Source organism: Sinocyclocheilus grahami, unplaced genomic scaffold (genome assembly GCF_001515645.1).
Source record: "Sinocyclocheilus grahami isolate Dianchi unplaced genomic scaffold, SAMN03320097.WGS_v1.1 scaffold588.1, whole genome shotgun sequence".
Taxonomy (NCBI): Eukaryota; Metazoa; Chordata; class Actinopteri; order Cypriniformes; family Cyprinidae; genus Sinocyclocheilus; species Sinocyclocheilus grahami.
In genome coordinates, this window is record NW_015505767.1 from 542,664 (window position 1) to 562,407 (window position 19,744).

The following is a 19,744-nucleotide window of genomic DNA, read 5'->3' on the forward strand; positions in this document are numbered from 1 at the left end:
GAATTCAGTCCATGGACTTCTGTTTATTCACCACCAGAGGTCACCCTTTCCATTTCATTGACTCTCGCACTACACAAACTGTTGCATAGCACCCCGGACTACATTTCCCATCATTCTTTGCACAATTTGCACACTGCCCTGATTGCACTCATTGCACACAGCTGTTTCTAATTACCTCATTCACTATATAAAACCCAATCTAACCACATTTCTCTGCTGAGTATTGTTTAGCCTGCACCCCTTTCCGAGTCTCCCTTGTTTTGTTTTGCCTTGCCTTGCCTGTTTTTGATCTTTGCCTTTGCCTTGGATTTCTCCCTCTCGTCTCGCCCCTTTGATTCTGTCTGCTGATCGGTGACCTCCGCTAGCCCTAGGACTATTCTTGTGTTTTGCCCGCCATATACCTGTTTGCCATTGTTTTGACCCTGCCTGTGTACTACGTCTCTTTAATAAAGCCTGCAGATGGATCCACACGTCTCACGTCTCGTCAGCCCCGTTACACCAGTGACTTAAGACTGGTTTTGTGGTCCAGGGTCACATATAATTAAGGAAATTAGCACCAGGTGCTCGATTAAAACCAATAAATTGGAGGTATCTGTAAGTGTTCTCTAATTTTGATCAGAGTTCTTTATCAAATATCTCATTTAAGTTTTTTTCTACTGTGTTTCAGAATACAAATAATTTCTAAAATATGCTTAAAACTGCCCTTCTACCCCTGTTAGGATAACTTCACATAGGACTAAGCAGTGACCTTGAAATTTAGGAAATTGTTGTTCTCTAATTTTGATCTCCAGTGTATGTCTTGCAGTTCAATGTTATATCACAACTTCTGACATTTCATCTCACAATTGACACATTGTTTCTCATAACTGCAACTTTATATCTCACAAAGTGACTTTATATTTCATAACAGCGTAACACTTTAAAATAAATTGGTTAACATTAGATAATTATTTACATAATTATTAGAACATTATTTAACATGAACTAATGAAAAATACTTCTAAAGCATTTATTAATCTTAATGATAATTTCTATATTTACAAATACATCAAAAGTTGTATGTTAATATTATTAAATGGAACTGCTAACATGAACTAACAATGAACAGTTGTATTTTTATTAACTAGCATTAGCAAAGTTTAATAAATGCTATAACATTATGTTAATGCATTAACTTACATTATACAACGGGGCTGTTGAATGCTTGAATCGGATTGGCTGATGAACGTTCTAAGGTCTGCAATTATTTTCGGATAAACACTCGGCTAATGTAGTTCCAGGCAGGTCTTGACTGCATTACATGTCTCTATCACTTTCCCAATGACTGCAGTTATTTCAAACGTCCTTACAGCCTACAACAGCAAAAGAACCAAAACCCACAATGACTCTGACTAAGCAAATAAATATAGTAAACAACAAGATAAAAACCACAAAATTATGTACGGAAAGCATACTCTCTTTCACCAGTTCTTTCTCCATTGCAAATGCACACATACAGTACGGACACACACGGTAACAATACATGCACACAGAAACGTGTTGTCAGCACTGCTCTGACGATTTTATCAGTAAAATAGTTTAGCAACTTAAAAGCTACTTGTCATTTCTCACTAGCGAGGTAATAACAGCACTGTTCATGAAGCAGATGAACTTACAGTTTCGCTATTAGTAGAGACGCTGGTGCCGAACTCTGTTGAGCTCTCTCATAACTGCATTAATAACTGCATTGGTCTGCTATCAACGGCTCAAGCCTCTGTTACAGGTCTAAAATTATGTTTTGGAATTTGCAATGGAGGCATGGGATGAGATGTGTAAGAAATTAATCCTACACACAAGAGTGTTTAAAGGACAAAATCCTGATGAATGTGTTAAAATAATACATCATCTGAATAATGTCGAAAGGTGTGGTAACTGTAGTATAAATGGAATAATTGACTCTGGTCCATTGAATTATTAGAAAATAATGCACACCCGAGGTGGTGAAGTGTTTTCTATTACAAATCTCACAACTGTATTTCTTGTAATTGTGACTTCATATTTCACAATTGCAACTTTGCTTCTCGTAATTGTGATTTTATTTCTCACAACGTGGTTTTATGTCTCGCGATTCAGCATTATATCTCAATAACAGGTTTTTATTTCAGTTAAGATTTGATTTCTCGTATATTTATATCTTACTTTTAAATTTAACTCACAATTTTATTTTTTTTAATAAAAAGACAGAAAAAGGGTTCCACAGCAAGAGTTGAACTTGTGACCTCTTAGACTTAAGCAAAGAATATTCCTCTGAGTCACGTCAGCTCCTGCTCAGGTGGGGCCTGATCCCCCCTGAGACAGAAATCCTAGAATTGCCCTTTTCTGCACCGTCAGAATGTAGGAGGCTGGGAGAACAGCGTATCACACAATTAGTTGGAAGGTATTTCCTAAGCTGATTTATGTTTCTCCCCTGGGCACTTGAGCACTTCATTGGTGGTGGCCTCATTCAGGTTGTTGATCTATGTTGCATGCTCTTTTTTTCTTCACTATGAGGACTGAATTGGGGGCAGGTCCCTCCCTGAGCCTGGGGCCACACCACCCCCGATGGGCTTGGTCTTGCCTCCACCTTCCTCATACCTGTGTGTGTGTGTGTGTGTGCAAGCTGTCTGCCGTGACACTGTGAGACTTGTTCTGGGGCGCCTCACATGCCGACAAACAATCAGAGTGAAACATACACAAACACACATATGCACGCACCTCTCACAACCCTCATGCTGCTGCAAACCTCCACACGCAACTACAAAATGCACAATGTAAAAAAAAAAATTGCGATGTAAAGTATAAGTCATTCCTTCTGAGTTTTGGAACATGTACTTGACCACCTTAGAATAGTAGTTGGTTTTTAGCTAATAAACTTGAAACTTGAGCTAGTCTTATTAAGCTAGTCGACCATCTTGGATAAGCTACAAATCAGATATCAGCTGTTTACACCAGTTTAAGGTGGTCATGCTGGTTTTGAGAACATGGTGGGAGGTCAACCAGCTATAGACCAGCTAATAACCATATTAGACCAGCTAGAGACTAGCTACCATGTTCCAAAACCCAGCTACCAGCTTGAACTAGATTTTCTATCAGGGGTGAGATACCTGGAGTAATCTCAACTTAGAAGAGTAGCCAACTATGCACTTACAGATATGTGCAAAACCCTGACATAAACACACATACTTGTTTTTCAGTATTCTGCCCATGTTGTGATCTTCTGCACGTCTTCATCTCTCACCACAATACATTGTCAGCAAAAAAGAATGTATATATTTGGCATTCGCCAAAATGATGACAGCCCATCAGCAAAGACAGACTCTTGTCTTCCTTCCTGTTGTACACCACGCTGATCTATTACTTTAAAGAAAAGATTTTTTCACTTACTGCTTTGTACGTGTACTGTACTGGTGCCGTTCTCCTTCCCCAGAATATTCTCTGCCACACATGTGTAATTCCCAGAATCCTCCAGCTTTGCACTTCTGATATGAACTTTGGAAGTTTTCCTTCAAGAAGAAGACAGACAGAAATAGGAGAAAGAGTCAAGGATTCCGCTATTAAAAATGGAAGAGGGAGAAACTCTCCAGAGAAAACCTCTGTATGAATTAGAGATCAGTTCAAGTCTATAAACAGAGACAGAAAAGACATATGACACTCTGAGAATCCCAGAGTTCTGGTTTGTAATAAGTGAGCTTTACATTGCTGTAGCCTTCCACAAATGGTTCTTTTTGGTGAAGAACATGACCAATGAATCACTGAATTTGGACAAAAATCTCCTTTACCCTTAGATCATTTCTTTATATTGTCTTTTCTGTAGAAGATTGTTTTCAAAGCAATTTACTCACATTAATATTGTTCCAAACAAATTTTATGGAACTCAAAAAGTAGAAAGAATCTTCACACAAATCTTTCTATATGACAGCTCATAGTGACCATGTCTGTCAAAATTTAAAAAAAAGACATAAATGTACCATAAAATATCATAAAAGTATACATATTAATTGTGTGATATATTTCATGTCTTCTGAAGTCATATGAAAGCTTTGTGTGAGGAACAGACCAAAATTGAAGTCACTATTTACAACAAATCTTTGGGTTCCCAAATGCAGGATTGATTCAAGCTTTAATGCATGTGTTACTTATAACTGTCTTTGAAAGAGTGGCATGAAGACTTGGGGAGAAAAAAACGGTATATATACATATTTTGTGCCATTATAGCATACTGTAACAACATAAACTTAAAATGCCCCTATTGTGGCTAATGAAAGGTTCACACTTTGGTTTTGGGAGTCCCCAAAACAGGTTGACATGCATGCAAGGTCAAAAAACACTTTCATTGTCTTATAATATGCATTTATTTTTTACCTTACTCTCTCAACGACTCCCAAACGATTCACTCAACGATACATTTTTCCAAACCCATCCTTTGCGTGGCGGGGTCCAGCTTTCCCATCAGATGAGGGAGACCAACTTAAACCATCTGAGATCATTTTAAACTAATACTGTTTTCAGCAGAGTTTTCATTTTTGGTGACCTATTTCTTTAATTGTGTCATTAACAATATAATAGATATGCATGCTGAAACACTTCACTTTAATTACAAGGGCACAGTCTGTCTTTAGCACACTGCCCAAAGTATGAAGCTCTTGACTTATGTGAAGGTCACGATCCACTCTTCGATTGTTTAATAAACGTCGAGACCTGGAGATTGGGTTCTGCCGGTGTGTGCTAGTGGACATGCTGACTCACTTGCCGTTCCCGGAAATTTTGATCTCTTTGCTCTTCTTCAGTTCAGTGCCATCTTTGTACCACTTGTACTGCGGGGTGGGGTTGCCAGAGGCCTCACACCTCACAATCAGCCTGCTTCCTTCGTCCACCAACACAGGGTTTTTCATGCGCTTCAGTGAGGGAGGAGCAGCTGAACAACAGAAAGAAAGAACGAATATTGTGTTACAATACTTATTTTTAACACCAACATGTAGTAGGGTTGATGCAGTGATGGAGAAAAGAAGAGAGGGATGCAGAGAGAGAGAAATCCAGAAAAGTATCTTAGCTGGCCAGATGATGTCACCAGAGACACTGGCAGTGTGAAGCAGTTCTCTCTTCCCTTCAGTCCAGTGCAGAGCTCTCTCTGCTCTCAGGGATCAATGCAGTAAATTTACAACACTAAAAGACCTGCATTTTGTGCTGCACTTCACTTTCATGGACTTGACAACACATGTGAACATGCTAAAATAACAACAGGACTCACAGGCAGTGTCGGGAGTAACTAACTACACTAGCGACACTACTAACTTAAAGCAATAGCTGAATATAAAAGAAGTTATTTTGAGGAATGTTGGTAACTAAAAAGTTGACTGTAATCATTAACTTCCATGGTATGGAAAACAATATTAAAGAAGTCAGTGGCTACCATCAACTGTTTGGTAATCAGAATTCTTTAAAATAAGTTCTTTTCAGAATTTTCATTTTGAGGTGAACTATGCCTTTAACTTACATTGTTTTCAAAACGTTGCTAGAAAAAAGCTAACTTGTTATTGGAAAAGCTACATAGTAGCAGTGCTGTTCAACAAAGTGCTACACCTATATTTATAAAAGTCATGTTGTATTGTGCACAAGCTGAGGAAATAATAAAATGTGCTCTCCTTAAAGGGGTCATCGGATGCCCATTTTCCACAAGTTGACATGATCCTTTAGGGTCTTAATGAAAAGTCTATAACATACTTTGGTTAAAATTTCTCAATGGTAGTGTAAAAAAACACCTTTTTTACCACAAGCCATTCTAGTCCATGTTGCTTTAAATGCTAATGAGCTCTGCTGACCCCACCCCTCTCTTCCGTGGGGTGACGAGCAGACTGTAAACTTCAGCCGCGAAACTGGCTAACTAGCACAATATTAGCAAAGCCGATTTGCAAAGATTCATAAAAAAAACCCTTATACTTATTCTCCTATTGATGAAGCTGGATCACGAATGATTCGCGCGAACATAGACCCATTTAGGCAGATCGAGATCGGCGCATTCCCTTCAAAACAAAAGTATCGTTAATCCTCTCACTCAGAGGCGGATCTAAGGTAAGACGCTAGTGTCAATCAACTATCGTGGGAGGGGCCTGTGCAGAACTATGTCATTCTGACAGGAATCTCAGAATAGCCTGATTTGAGAAAGGGGATTTTTAATATAGGGATTTAAGAAAAAAAAACACTGGGTGGATTTTTATCATTATAGGATGGATGTGTACACACACTTCACAACACACATTTATGTTCAAACAACTTGTAAAGTGAATTTTGCATCCGATGACCCCTTTAATGGTCCTTTCTCATGTGTAGCATTTTAAGTAAATCGGTAGTCTGAGTCATTTTAAGTAAATCGGTTCATACTATGCAGTCCTCTCAGTTGAAGCATTTATATGTCTGATTCATTCAAGTAAATCAGTTTGTGCTAAACGTCTCTCTCACTGACATAAAGTTTATGAATGTCTGATTCATTTTAGTGAACTGGTTCATTCTAAGTGGTTCTCTCTGTCAAAGTGTTGATATGTCTGATTCAAATCTGATTATCTGATTCAAATGAATCGGCTCAGGCTAATCGGCTTTCTCTTTATAGGAAGCATTGGAATGTTCAGTTCGTTTTAGTGAATCAATTTATACCAAACGGTCCTCTCAGTCAAATGTATGATTCATTCAAGGGAATCACCTTGTGCTAGATGGTTATCCCTCTGATATGAAGTGTTGGTGTGTTGGATTCATTTGACCGAAGCAGTTTATGCTAAATACCGTTCTCTCTATGTACCGTAATAGAATGTCCGATTCATTATTCTGCATTGGTTTGTTCAGTTTGTGTTTTAAAAAATGATTTACACAAAAAGCAGAATATCGATGTCCATTACTATGTTTTCAACTCATTTATATAAATTAGTGCATATTCTAGTTTATAGTTGTTTATTTGATTGTTCAAGTATTGTTTTGTGCCAAAAATATCTTTTCTTGCTTATAAGAAGGCAACCCTAGAAATTATTATTGCTATCATTCATGATTTGGTGATTTCATCTCATATAATTTATGAATTAGCTGAACTGACAATAAAGAACAAAACCCATCCAATCTGAGACAATGACCTTAAAGAAAGTTGTTTTGAAAAAGCATGTCGTCAAAACACCAATGTTCGAGAAGAAACAAGAGAGGCTTGTCTTTGACACATTTTGAAATTATGTAAGAACAGTAACTAATGACAGCTCCTTCATAAATCCTAAAGAGATACTCAATCTCGACAACAGTCAAAACACCAACAAAATGGAGGACAACAGCGCTGAAAGGAGGTGAAGTTGCTACATGTGGGCCACCACATGCCCAGACGCTGCCATGCATAGTCACTCAGGAAATGCATTATGGGATTAATGAAGACAGCAATAACAAGGCTTCAAAGAGTTACGGTTCCACAACCGAAGGGCAGAACTGGGCGATGCTGTTTGGCCGTACCCTACTATCCAGAATGAGAGAAGGCCGCATGCCGCATGCCGCATGCCGCATGCTGCCCCAAGGCTGGGGCAGGAGTCGGTAGCTCTTTGGGCCTTCCCAAAGCGAATCCATGTTGACAATAACACTTTTACAATGGTTGCCTCTTCATTTCTTGACAACGCACATGATCAATACCCAATTAAAAGTTATCAGCTATTATTGCAAAGGATGGAAAGCATCAAAAAAATAAACAGATGAGAACACAAGCATTAACATCAATTAGAATCTTGACAGAGGTTGCTAAAATAATCAGCAGTGATCCTAATTTTGGAACTACTGTCCCACTTCCCTGTCCCAGTAAAAGCAGCTGTTTTATTCGAATGTCTGCTTTCATGGCTGAATGATGCAGTCTGTTCTGATGTTGCGTAGCTCAAAGTAACATGACAGTCTCTGGCACAATGTTTGGATTGTACTGTCAGTCGAATAACATCTCAGGTTTCCCATGACAGCCTCCAGTGATGCGCATTCTCTCCGGAAAAACCGCCAAGTGTCCGATGTAGTTCTGCTTCGCACCATTTAATGCTCACTGCTGTCTTTACCCCTCGGAGGCCATTAGACTGATGGGACACAGTGTGCCAGAAATGCAATTCTTTATACAAATATTTAAAGACACTGTAATCTCCCTGTATATTTGTGCTGAATGAAACTGTACTGATTTATCGCCTGAAAACCTCCTGAATTCAATAAGCAGTTTTCTTTTAATTAAACAGAAAGTTAAAAATGTTTAATAAAGAAACCAACATCAACACTGACTAAGAAAAAAAAGTAGTTAGAATTTGATTTCATGATACCCAACAGAAAACACATGAAAAACAAACCGAAAAGTTTGTTCTCTGAGCCTTTATGAGAACCAAACTGATTTTATCATCTGTAGAAGCTGGATGAGTAAGCAAAGGCCTTTTTATTTTGTCCACAATGTTAAATTGTTGCTTTTTCTCACCCTAAACTCAGGGCACCTGCATCATTATTACTCAGCATGCCTTTTGGAGTGACTGTGTTGTGCAACACAGCTTATGATGAATTCAAGCCGTGCAAGTGTGTGTTTCACATTACATGCTGCATATCCGTTATTGCGACTTTATTGAAGAAAGTGTTAGTGACAGATGCATACTTGCGCACAATGGCTAAGTAGGGTGCATTGGGGCTGAATCGGGGGTCAAGAAGATCGCGGTTAAGCACATGGCATGTATGTGAGGGTTCTGTGGAGAATGACTGACATGAGGCATCTTGTTCCGAGTTGCTTTTGTACATGCAGGGTGATACTTGCCCGTGTTCAGATAAGAAGGGTGGGGTGCCTGATTTGTACGCTTCATGTTTTCCCAACTCCAGAGTAATATTCTGAGCTTTATACAGTCATACTCCATGACAGAGCCATTGTAGACTATTCAAACTCATAAAGAAGATCAAACAGAAGTATGTGGTTTATTAAACTAGGCGCTGAAAACTGTCAGATCACACTTAAATGGCAAGTCATAACTAATACCACATGTGCGTGATATATCAAGCATTATCATGTCTCAATTTTAGGAAGAATAAGCACAACACAGACTGAATAATAACCAGCAGAGATAGAAAACCATTATTCTTAGAGTTTATTGCTCATTTAACAGCAATGTGGCTTCTACGACTGTGGCAGGAACGTTTGTTTGCACTTCTTGAGCATGTAGATTTTTTCTCCATACCATCCCGCAGGTAGAGTATTTCATCAGAGCTTTAACACAACTGTCACACTTTTACGAGACGCATGACACTGTCTCTGTGGCCCTGCCTGTAATTCAGAAATGTTTTGGAAATGCATAACCTGAGGGACAGTGCCAAAGCTCAGTTTAAGCTGGCGAAATCAGTCTGTGGTTAGTAGAAAGGGAAGGATTATGGAAAAATGTATAAACCGCACAATCTTTATCAAGCCATGGCACAAATCGCAGTTCATTTGCCTTCCCGCTGTTTCCAAGGAACCGAGCGTTCATTTTCACTTTCGTGTTATGACACATATCTTGTTTGGATACATAGTTTCAGTATTCCAAGAAAATTCCTCACGCAATAGCTGTCAGAGTAAGGTGCAGCATTGTGCTGAAGGTTTATGTTTTACACACGGGAGTGTGGCATGTGTGTGTTCTTGAAGAATAGATCTCATTTTGTGTCTGTGGTTGCTGTGTTCCTGTTGAGAGTGACGACACATAATTCACTGTGTTTTGAATTCAATTCATACACAATTCAGTGGCTTTTTGACAGTTTTAAGCATTATTTGATCAGTATTTTGATTATCCAGCTAGGCCTGATAAAAAAAGAAAAGAAAATCAACACAATCAGGGGCGGATTTAGTGATTTGGGGGCCCCAGGCAAAATATATGAATGGGGCTCTATGTATTTGCACACATTTACAAATTTAGCCTTGAGGTTCCTTTTTTGTTGTGATGCTTGCTGCTGCATAATGGTGCCCCAATGTTTCTACACTTTTCATGTACATGTTATAATGGCTTTCTTTCATGTTGTAGACCACGAAATAGCAATTGATTTACAGTTTTCACAAAAACTAAATAAATTATAAAATGTTAAACCTCACAATTGAGCCTTTAAACAATTTTTTTAAGAAAAGAGATGAGTCGGAAGTATAAATAATGATATTAATTTAAAACGGGGTTGTGTGGGTGGATTTTCGCATTGGTCTGAACAAAAAGTGCAGACGTGATTATTGAAAATGCAAAAATGAAAATTGATTCTCTGCTGTGGGGGTGTTTTTCAGCTGCAGGGACAGGACGACTGGTTGCAATTGAGGGAAAGATAAATGCGGCCAAGTACAGGGATATCCTGGACGAAAACCTTCTCCAGAGTGCTCAGGACCTCAGACTGGGCCGAAGGTTTACCTTCCAACAAGACAATGACCCTAAGCACACAGCTAAAATAACGAAGGAGTGGCTTCACAACAACTCTGTGACTGTTCTTGAATGGCCCAGCCAGAGCCCTGACTTAAACCCAATTGAGCATCTCTGGAGAGACCTAAAAATGGCTGTCCACCAACGTTTACCATCCAACCTGACAGAACTGGAGAGGATCTGCAAGGAGGAATGGCAGAGGATCCCCAAATCCAGGTGTGAAAAACTTGTTGCATCTTTCCCAAAAAGACTCATGGCTGTATTAGATCAAAAGGGTGCTTCTACTAAATACTGAGCAAAGGGTCTGAATACTTAGGACCATGTGATATTTCAGTTTTTCTTTTTTAATAAATCTGCAAAAATGTCAACAATTCTGTGTTTTTCTGTCAATATGGGGTGCTGTGTGTACATTAATGAGGAAAAAAAATTAACTTAAATGATTTTAGCAAATGGCTGCAATATAACAAAGAGTGAAAAATTTAAGGGGGTCTGAATACTTTCCGTACCCACTGTATATATATATAACTCGGACACGCAGACGGTTGTCATGGTGATAAACACCGAAAATTACCGTTCACGTGTCCGCGCTTAATGCGCATCTCGTAGATGAAAAGCATTTTAGGGGGCCCTTGGCTTTTGGGGGCCCAAGGCGGTTGCCTACCTTTGCCTAATGGGTAAGTCCACCGCTGAACACAATATAAATATAACTAGTATTAGACTATGTCAATTGATAGTGATTCTTTTTAAAAATCTGTAGTAAAATAACTTTTTTTTAAAAGTATTATTTTCTATTTTTTTATTATTATTGTTATTATTAACAATAATACAAAATTTAATAAGACTTTTCTTTATTGCAGTTGATTTCCGTTTTGGAAAATAACAATTCACTTTCATTCATACTGATTATACTTACGTTTAAGTAATACAATCAAGTGTTTTTCTATTTCTAAGTTTTTTGGCAAAGTGAGTGCATGAAATAATATCAAAACAGATTTACGTTACATAAAACAGCATTTGAAGTAGAGTTGCAACCTCAACTGCAATTGAGCAAGCGTGTGCTTGGTATGAAACAGCCACATTAACCTGGTTCATCAAGAAATATTTCACAACCGAGAAAATATGCTTGTGCAATGGAATTTGGCTGCTTATTTTTCTTAAGTCCACATATACTGCATGGCACAAGGTCTTTTCTGCTGTGGAGGATGCAGCACACCACCGCAATCTGGCATATTTTACCGGTACATTACTACATCCCTACACAAATGTTATCCACATAAATTAAAATGTGCTTTGAAATGCAGACAGCACAAATTAGAATATGGTGACATGCCAATCAGCTAATCAACTCAAAACACCTGCAAAGGTTTCCTGAGCCTTCAAAATGGTCTCTCAATTTGGTTCACTAGGCTACACAATCATGGGGAAGACTGCTGATCTGACAGTTGTCCAGAAGACAATCATTGACACCCTTCACAAGGAGGGTAAGCCACAAACATTCATTGCCAAAGAAGCTGGCTGTTCACAGAGTGCTGTATCCAAGCATGTTAACAGAAAGTTGAGTGGAAGGAAAAGTGTGGAAGAAAAAGATGCACAACCAACCGAGAGAACCGCAGCCTTATGAGGATTGTCAAGCAAAATCGATTCAAACATTTGAGTGAACTTCACAAGGAATGGACTGAGGCTGGGGTCAAGGCATCAAGAGCCACCACACACAGACGTCGTATTCCTCTTGTTAAGCCATGCCTGAACCACAGACAACGTCAGAGGCGTCTTACCTGGGCTAAGGAGAAGAAGAACTGGACTGCCCAAGTTGCCCAAGTTGCTTGAAGTCCAGTGTTAAGTTTCCACAGTCTGTGATGATTTTGGGTGCAATGTCATCTTCTGATGTTGGTCCATTGTGTTCTTTGAAAACCAACGTCACTGCACCCGTTTACCAAGAAATTTTGGAGCACTTCATGCATCCTTCTGCTGACCAGCTTTTTGAAGATGCATTTTCCAGCAGGATTTGGCACCTGCCCACACTACCAAAAGCACCAAAAGTTGGTTAAAAGACCATGGTGTTTGTGTGCTTGACTCGCCAGCAAACTCACCAGACCTGTACTGTCAAGAGGAAAATGAGAAACAAGAGACTGGGGGATAAGGAACAGTACTGAGGAAAGTTACTTTTAAAAGTAATAAATTACAATATGCATTACTCCCTAAAAAGTAACTAATTGCATTACTTCGTTAATTTTTATGGAAAGTAATGTGTTACATTACTTTTGCGTTACTTTTCTCATCTGAGCTAGGCTTGCATGTTTGTTTTTAATATATCTAAATTCTATTTTTGGCAAATGTAAAAGTGCTTTCACACCAATAGTGAAATGAGTAACGGGGGCACAACTCAAATAAACCTTTCTGCAGTGCTGCCACTCTGGATGACAGTTCAACACTCTTACTTCAGCACTCAAACAAATGTGATGTGAATTCAACAAATGGGATGTTTAACTAAAGTAATTTTTGCTTATTTGTATTGTTGAATTGGATCATCGAAGGTCAACAGCAAAGACATTGGTTAATAAAATGGGATTAACTACTTAAAGGATATTTGTGTTATTTAACATTTAATTATTGCAGGTGTGCGTCATATTCTGAGTTTGTATTTTTTGTTTTTATTAATTTTGAGAAATAGAGAATCTGTTATTGTGCAAGTGAGATGAGTAAATGCTTGTTCACATTTAGTCTAGAGCTACAGTAACCATCATGTTTACACGGTGCACACAACGCCTCTGCACTTAAAGGCACAATATGTAAGATTTTTTTATTAAAATATCCAAAAACCACTAGAACAGTGTTATATATTTTGCTGACTTGTGTACTTACATTATCCCAAATGTTTCGAAGAATATTTAAATCCAGAGAAATAAGCAATTTTAACTAGTGACACGGACCGTGTCCATAGTGTCATTGTGTCGCCTGCCAATGACGTCATAACCCCTCGATTTCCATTTTGTAGAAAGTATGGAAACACCAAAGACGCTTTAATATGTTATGCATTTTATTAGACAGGTGACGACCGCACAGAGAAGCATTATAACAGAACTTTCAAACGTATCTAGTAGGGGTGCAACGTTTTAATTTTCTCATGGTTCGGTTTGTATCACGGTTTTAGAGTCGCGGTTTCGGTACAGTATGTGCTATGTTTAGGAAAAAAACTATATTTTCAAATAAAAATAAAGAAAATAAGAACAAATAATCTAACTACAAGCAACAGCACAAATAAATGCAATAGAGCAAAGATACAAATAAAAGAAACAGTGCTTTTCAGGTTTTTTAGGTTGGTCTAACAGTTTTTAGGAACAGAAATTGAATTTAAAGTAATCAAATGTAAAACTACATTGCATATTTGACTGTATAAATAAAAAATTATTCCATATTAAAGTTACAAAAGTTATTCATTCAAGAGCAGTGAGTGATTTCCATGTTGTTGCTGTTTAATTAACTTTAAGAAAGTGCTATCACTTTAAGAGAACGCACTGATTCTCTTATCAGAGACGTGGGTTCACGCGCTTCGGATGAGCGCACACACAGATGTTCTCACTGCGTGCGCGAGTTCGCGTCTTCTTGCTCTTTAATATTTAAACTGGCAAGGCTTAAATTAGTTTACTTTAAACACAGAGAGCAACGGGTGCTGTTCTGGTCTCACCTGCGTTATCAACACGTGATGACGGTATAAATGACAGTTATTCCAGCATAAAGCACTCGCATTGATTAAAGAGTGACTGGTTTGTCCACGTATTGTTTTTTTTCTCTCATCGCTCTTGTTGTAATGTATTGGGAAGCCAGAATTTGTATCCATCAACAGAAACATGCATTAGCTGAACTCTAACAAACCATATTACAGATGCATTGTCAGATTTAAGTTGAACCGCGGTCCTAGTGTATGCCGAACCGTGTATGGAGAACCGTACGGTTCGATTTTTTACCGAGAACCATTGCACCCCTAGTATCTAGTAAGATAAAACAGTGCTGCTTTTTATCCCCCCACATACGCATGACCGGAAGGAGCGGAAGCGGTTGACTGTGGCATAATAAAAGCTCCGCTGCTTTCGAGCCGTACGTGTGTCATGCTCGTTCAGCGGCCTCGTTTCGCTTCGACGACTTTCAGCCTCACCCTGTTTCATACTACTAAGTTAATAAATCATTAGCTCATTCATGAACATGATTTCTGCCCGAGTCCCGTCAGAATGCATCGACTGTGGGGAGGAAGACGACAACTCCCATGATTCCACACTTAGTTTCGGCATCATCAAACTACGCCTTTGTTTCTTTGTTTATTTTGAATACGCGCCCTCTAGCGGCGAAAAATTACATATTGTGCCTTTAATCCCGATTTGTCTCAACATGGGGACAGGAGAGCTGTCAGTCAATAAAAGGGAAAACAAAGTACCCTGTGTTACTTATTTGAAAAAGTAACTCAGATACTGTATGTTTCCTGTAAATTAAAAAGTAATGCGCTTCTTTACTAGTTACTTGAAAAAAGTAATCTGATTACGTAACTCAGGTTACTTGTAATGCGTTACCCCCAACACTGATACGAAGTAATCTATACTAAACCAAATTTACATAAAAATGCTGTTTCTACTGAAATGTCAATTGAATTAGTTGATTTAAATACAATGCATTTAACAGTTTGATTTTATGTAGTTATTGAATAAAATTGTATATGCACTGAAATACCACACAAAAAAAGTGACAAAATCATCTAATTAATTTGTCCCTCATTTGCCAAACTGAAGATTTAACAAAATTCAATCTGAAAAATGTTGACATAATGTTGACTTTAGGTGCTCCTACTTTTGTGCCAAACTTGATCCTAAAACCCTTTAATATCCTCATCTATTGTAGAAACAGAAACACTTCTGAATGCTAAAAATGGTACAAAAATAAACAATGCAAAGTGTCCTGTCATGGGGATGCCTAACATGCCCAGTGTATTTCCTTACATGGGGATATACCTTTTGTACAAGTAGCATGTTTCAGCTCTCACCCACACGCACAAGATTCACACGTATGCATTGTTTACGGAAAGCAAAGCCTGTTTTTGTGGAACATTAAATATCCATAGCCTGAGGAGATGCTGTGCTCTCTCTTGCGGCTTGACAAGATGTGTGATTCAACCGTCATGAACAGCCAAGGCCAATGTGCCGCCCATATTCTGCCGATCAGATAGGATTCACCACAGTTATAATATCCAAAATAAGTATCATATGTAAATCTATGATTCATCACATAAAACCCCCTTCATAGTTTCCTTTTCCCCCTTTAAATCCGTAGTATAAACAAGATAAGTCCCACTTCAAAATTATCACCGAAAATCTGAAGAGACCTTCAAAATCTAAGACGAAAATGTGGAACTTGTTCAGGTCTCAGCAGGTCCTATCTAGCCAGTTATTCAAAAGACTAAATAAAACCAACTGCTATTTAGAACTCATGATCACAAAACTGAGCAGGATATCTGACTGTGTCGACATATCCAGAAACATTGAACACTTTCCAGATATTCTTATGTATAAACTAAAAATGTGGTTTATCAGTCAGTTAGACACAATGACAGAAAGCCATATGCATGTGTGGTCTTGGCAATCCGTTTCGGCAGGTATGCCAAATATAGCCGCATGTTAACACAATCTATCACTTTAAAAATGTGTATATAGTTTGAAATCCTTTTTGTTTTTTTTGTTTTTTAATAGCTCACAGTGTAAAGCATGCCATTTCTCAGAATTATCTGCTGCGTATTCTCTGATTTAATAAGCATTTTAAGTCAATCATGATTCTCGCTTTTCTTTCATGTCATTTCAAAATCAGAACTGAGCTAAATCAGGACCTGGCTAAATTTAGCAAGAAGGTGTAGTGTAAATTAAACCAGAGTAACACAACTACACACAGGGTTAGCACAAATGTCTTCTCTCTCAAGAGGCACTGTATAAAACTTCTCCTTTGCACTCTTTTTTTTCTCTTTAAATCCACAGCTGAGCTTTGTTTCCGTAGACATAGCACAAGTGATCAACATCGCTCTAAGAAACTGTTCTTCTGTACCACATCACACACACTTTGACGTATATCTGTGACCACAGACAGGCAAGAAAACCACTATCTATACAATGTTATGTCTTACATAAGTACAAGCACACTATGTTAAATTACACCTGTGTTTGTATTGGGAGGTCAAGCGTGTTAAACGACAGAAATTAGGACCACATAAAAGCTGGGGAACATAATACTCTCTCTTTCAGAGTCCCCCTCATATCAAGCCTTGGGGCACACAGGGTATGGAACACCACCCTCAAGGGATCGGAACCTGAAAGACTCAGACATGTCTGTAAATGAATGAGAGGTGGGGGGAAGGTATGGGAAATAGAAAGACAGCACAATACTATGCCTCCTTGTCTTCACCCGCTAATGTAATTGAAGAGTTTCATACCAAAGTGAATCTCCCAAGCATTCGTAATGACTCCAAATGAACCTGCCATTTGGACTGTAGCAAAAAAAAAAATGTTTAAACACTTAGCAGTTCCTCATATAAGTAGAGGATATGCTAGTCTAGTGGTATAAGTTGTGTTTAGCATGCAAGTAGACCTAATATACCACCTTTTTTTTTTTTTAACTAAACTGACAACCAGCATTAATGCACAATAATAATAGCTCCTCTAGTATTGTGCTGGAAAATAGTATGTGTTTTGAGCATGGGCTAATGGCAGAATTGTGAGGTTTAGAACAAATTTGCATAGACTGAACATATTTAGACATGTGAATGGGCGACTTCAGTAAACGTGCTTTAAATAAACACTTTTTTTTACAATAATCATGCAACTTAAATAAAGACATGTTTAAATGGCATTCAACACATTTTACTCAAAAAAATCTTTGAGGCATATGCCATTTGGAATGGTTATGATGGGAGTCTTCTATGAGAAGTGTGAATCATCCCATCATAAACTAGCGTAGTGGGGTATTTGACCAGGCAAAAAGGGATTTGCCTCTTTCCCGCTGTGTCTCCCACCTTGACCTCAGGGCCAGACTGCAGTGACAAGCCGTGACTTGCAGCAGTATAGAGCGAAAGAGTGGGAGCTTGTGCTCTTCAGCCCCCATTCAAGAAAATCTAAGCCATGAAGTTTGAAAGGTTTCACAGCAACAACCATCTCCCTGAAGTACAATCCAGTGGAGAAACAGTGAAGCAGCCACTTGCAGAAGTGTGGAGAGCTAACACCGGCACAGAAATACGAACAAGTCCTCTAAAAGTACGTGAGGAATGAGAGCCTATGGGAGGCAGCCCACAATTTGGCTGAATCTCGGCAACAATGCAACTCATTAGGTGACAATATGCAGAAATCAGGTGAGTGGCGTAGATGAGAGTGCTGGGAAAAGCCGTTAACGCTTGTGACATAAGAAACTGGAGTAGGAGTTTATCAAGGACTTTAGGTAGCACGCCAAACTGAATGGGGATCTGGCTTGCATGCCAAACACACATTAATGTAACAATTGTGTGCCCACGCCACAAAGGTTAGATATGCTGCTACACGCTGACTGCTTTAGGAGGTCCACCTGTGTAACAAGCACATGCAGCAAGCTTTGACAAGACAGGGAAAGAGATTTTTTCACATGTCTCACACCCCAGAACCCCCTCCTGCCACAGGCACGCACACCTTGCGTATGTTTTATATTTACCTTCTGTGGGATCTTTGCTCTCCTTGCGTCCTTTCTTTTCTCCTCTTTTTTTCCCATTCCGTTCCCTCTTCTTACCCTCTGACATTGTGTCAGTACCAAAACAAGAGAGAAAACTATAAATCCACAATGGAAAGAAAATACAAGTAGTCCTATGGGGAGTGGGACTGGCGCACTTGAGACTCTGAACTTATCAAAGTGTTTGGGCTCCTATATACACGCACTCTCTCACATCACACAGGAAACACCTACTTGCAGCATGGTGAGAGAGAGAAAAAAATAGAGAAGCAAAGACAGTGGAAAAGAGAGAGAGGGAGAGAGAAGAGGAGGGGAAAAAAGGGAGGGAGCAAAGGGAGGCATTTCCCATCGCTGTCAAGCAATTAACTATTCCCTGCCTGGATCTTTCAGTATCTTCCAGGCCCTGGAGTTGGTGCTTGGAGACACCACAGTGCTCTGGCCTTTCTGGTTCACCTGCACCTCTTGGCCCTGTCCCTTTCCACCTCTCTCCCAGAGTCTCAGGGCAGCAGGAGAGCAGATTACAGAATCTACACCTCAGCTGATCTGTAAAGCTGACCCCTGGCTGATCTCTCCCCCACACACTGCTCTAGCACCCTTGAAGATATACAAAAACTCTTCACTCAGCCAAAAGCATTCAGTGACACAGCAACAAAAAGGTCAAAATACCATAATTCCAAAATGTTTTGATATACATGTTCTTCTAAACTAATGCATATGCGACATGACACAAAACAATCCTACTGTTCTCTTTCTCTTTCCTTTTATACTCCCCAATGTCCCCATTTACCTCACCTGCTCTCTCTCTCTTTCCTCTTTGCTCTCAGTTTCCCATCCTCTGCTGTAAACGAGTCACAACACGTTCCTGCTAGTGTCGTCAGGAATCCCAGCAGTGAGCACGCAATCACAGACTGGGAACCTAGTGAGAGCACCAGAAAACATAATGCCACACAGCTACACCTCCAATGCCTGTGCAGCAGGTACAAGAGAGGGAGATAATGGAAAGAAAGAAAGAAAGAAAGAAAGAAAGAAAGAAAGAAAGAAAGAAAGAAAGAAAGAAAGAAAGACAGGAAGGAAGGAAGGAGGCTAAAAGATATGTAGAGTGGAAGAAAGAAATAAAGAAGCAACCACAGCAAGAAAACCAACAAACAGGATGGAAAAAGAAAGACATACAGTAAGGTTAGGAAAAGAATACACTAAGCTTAGAGAAAGACAGGAAGAAAGGCAGACATGTAGGAAGGAAGATGAAAAGAGAAAAAAACTATAAGATTCAAAAAAGACGAAGGAAGACATGTAGAAAAGAAGAATGAAAAAGAAAATATAAAGTAAGGTTAGGAGAAAGACAAGAATGAACAAAGAGAGGAAGATAGGAAGGATAATAAGAATAATTAAAGAAGAAGGATAGACAAGAAAGCAAACTGACAGATAGGAATGAAAGAAGGAAGGAAGGTAGACAAACATGTCGGAAAGAAGAGTGAAAAAAGGAAGGAAGCAAAGATATGAAGGATACGAGGAAGAAAGATATAAAGGAAGAAGAATTGAATGAAGAAAAAAGACAAAAAGGAAGAAAGGATCCTTCCTTCATGAAGACAGAAACTGGGGCACTGGTTGGCTGGAAG

The 19,744-nt window shown here is 38.9% G+C and overlaps 1 protein-coding gene across 4 annotated transcripts in view; it reads right to left on the reverse strand.

The window, feature by feature from the left end:
• LOC107557058 (pro-neuregulin-2, membrane-bound isoform-like) overlaps positions 1-19,744 on the reverse strand; it is a 93,735-nt gene that overhangs the window by 48,040 nt on the left and 25,951 nt on the right. For 2 of the 4 annotated variants that reach the window (XM_016240363.1, XM_016240361.1), the window contains exons 1-3: positions 18,114-18,325; positions 4,765-4,933; positions 3,403-3,521 (exon numbers count right to left, since the gene is read on the reverse strand). In XM_016240363.1, coding sequence (XP_016095849.1) covers positions 3,403-3,521; positions 4,765-4,933; positions 18,114-18,198 — 373 coding nt within the window. In that variant the 5' untranslated portion in view covers positions 18,199-18,325. Of the gene's footprint in view, positions 1-3,402; positions 3,522-4,764; positions 4,934-18,113; positions 18,326-19,744 lie in introns of those variants that run through there. The other 2 variants (XM_016240364.1, XM_016240360.1) reach the window with 2 other exon arrangements.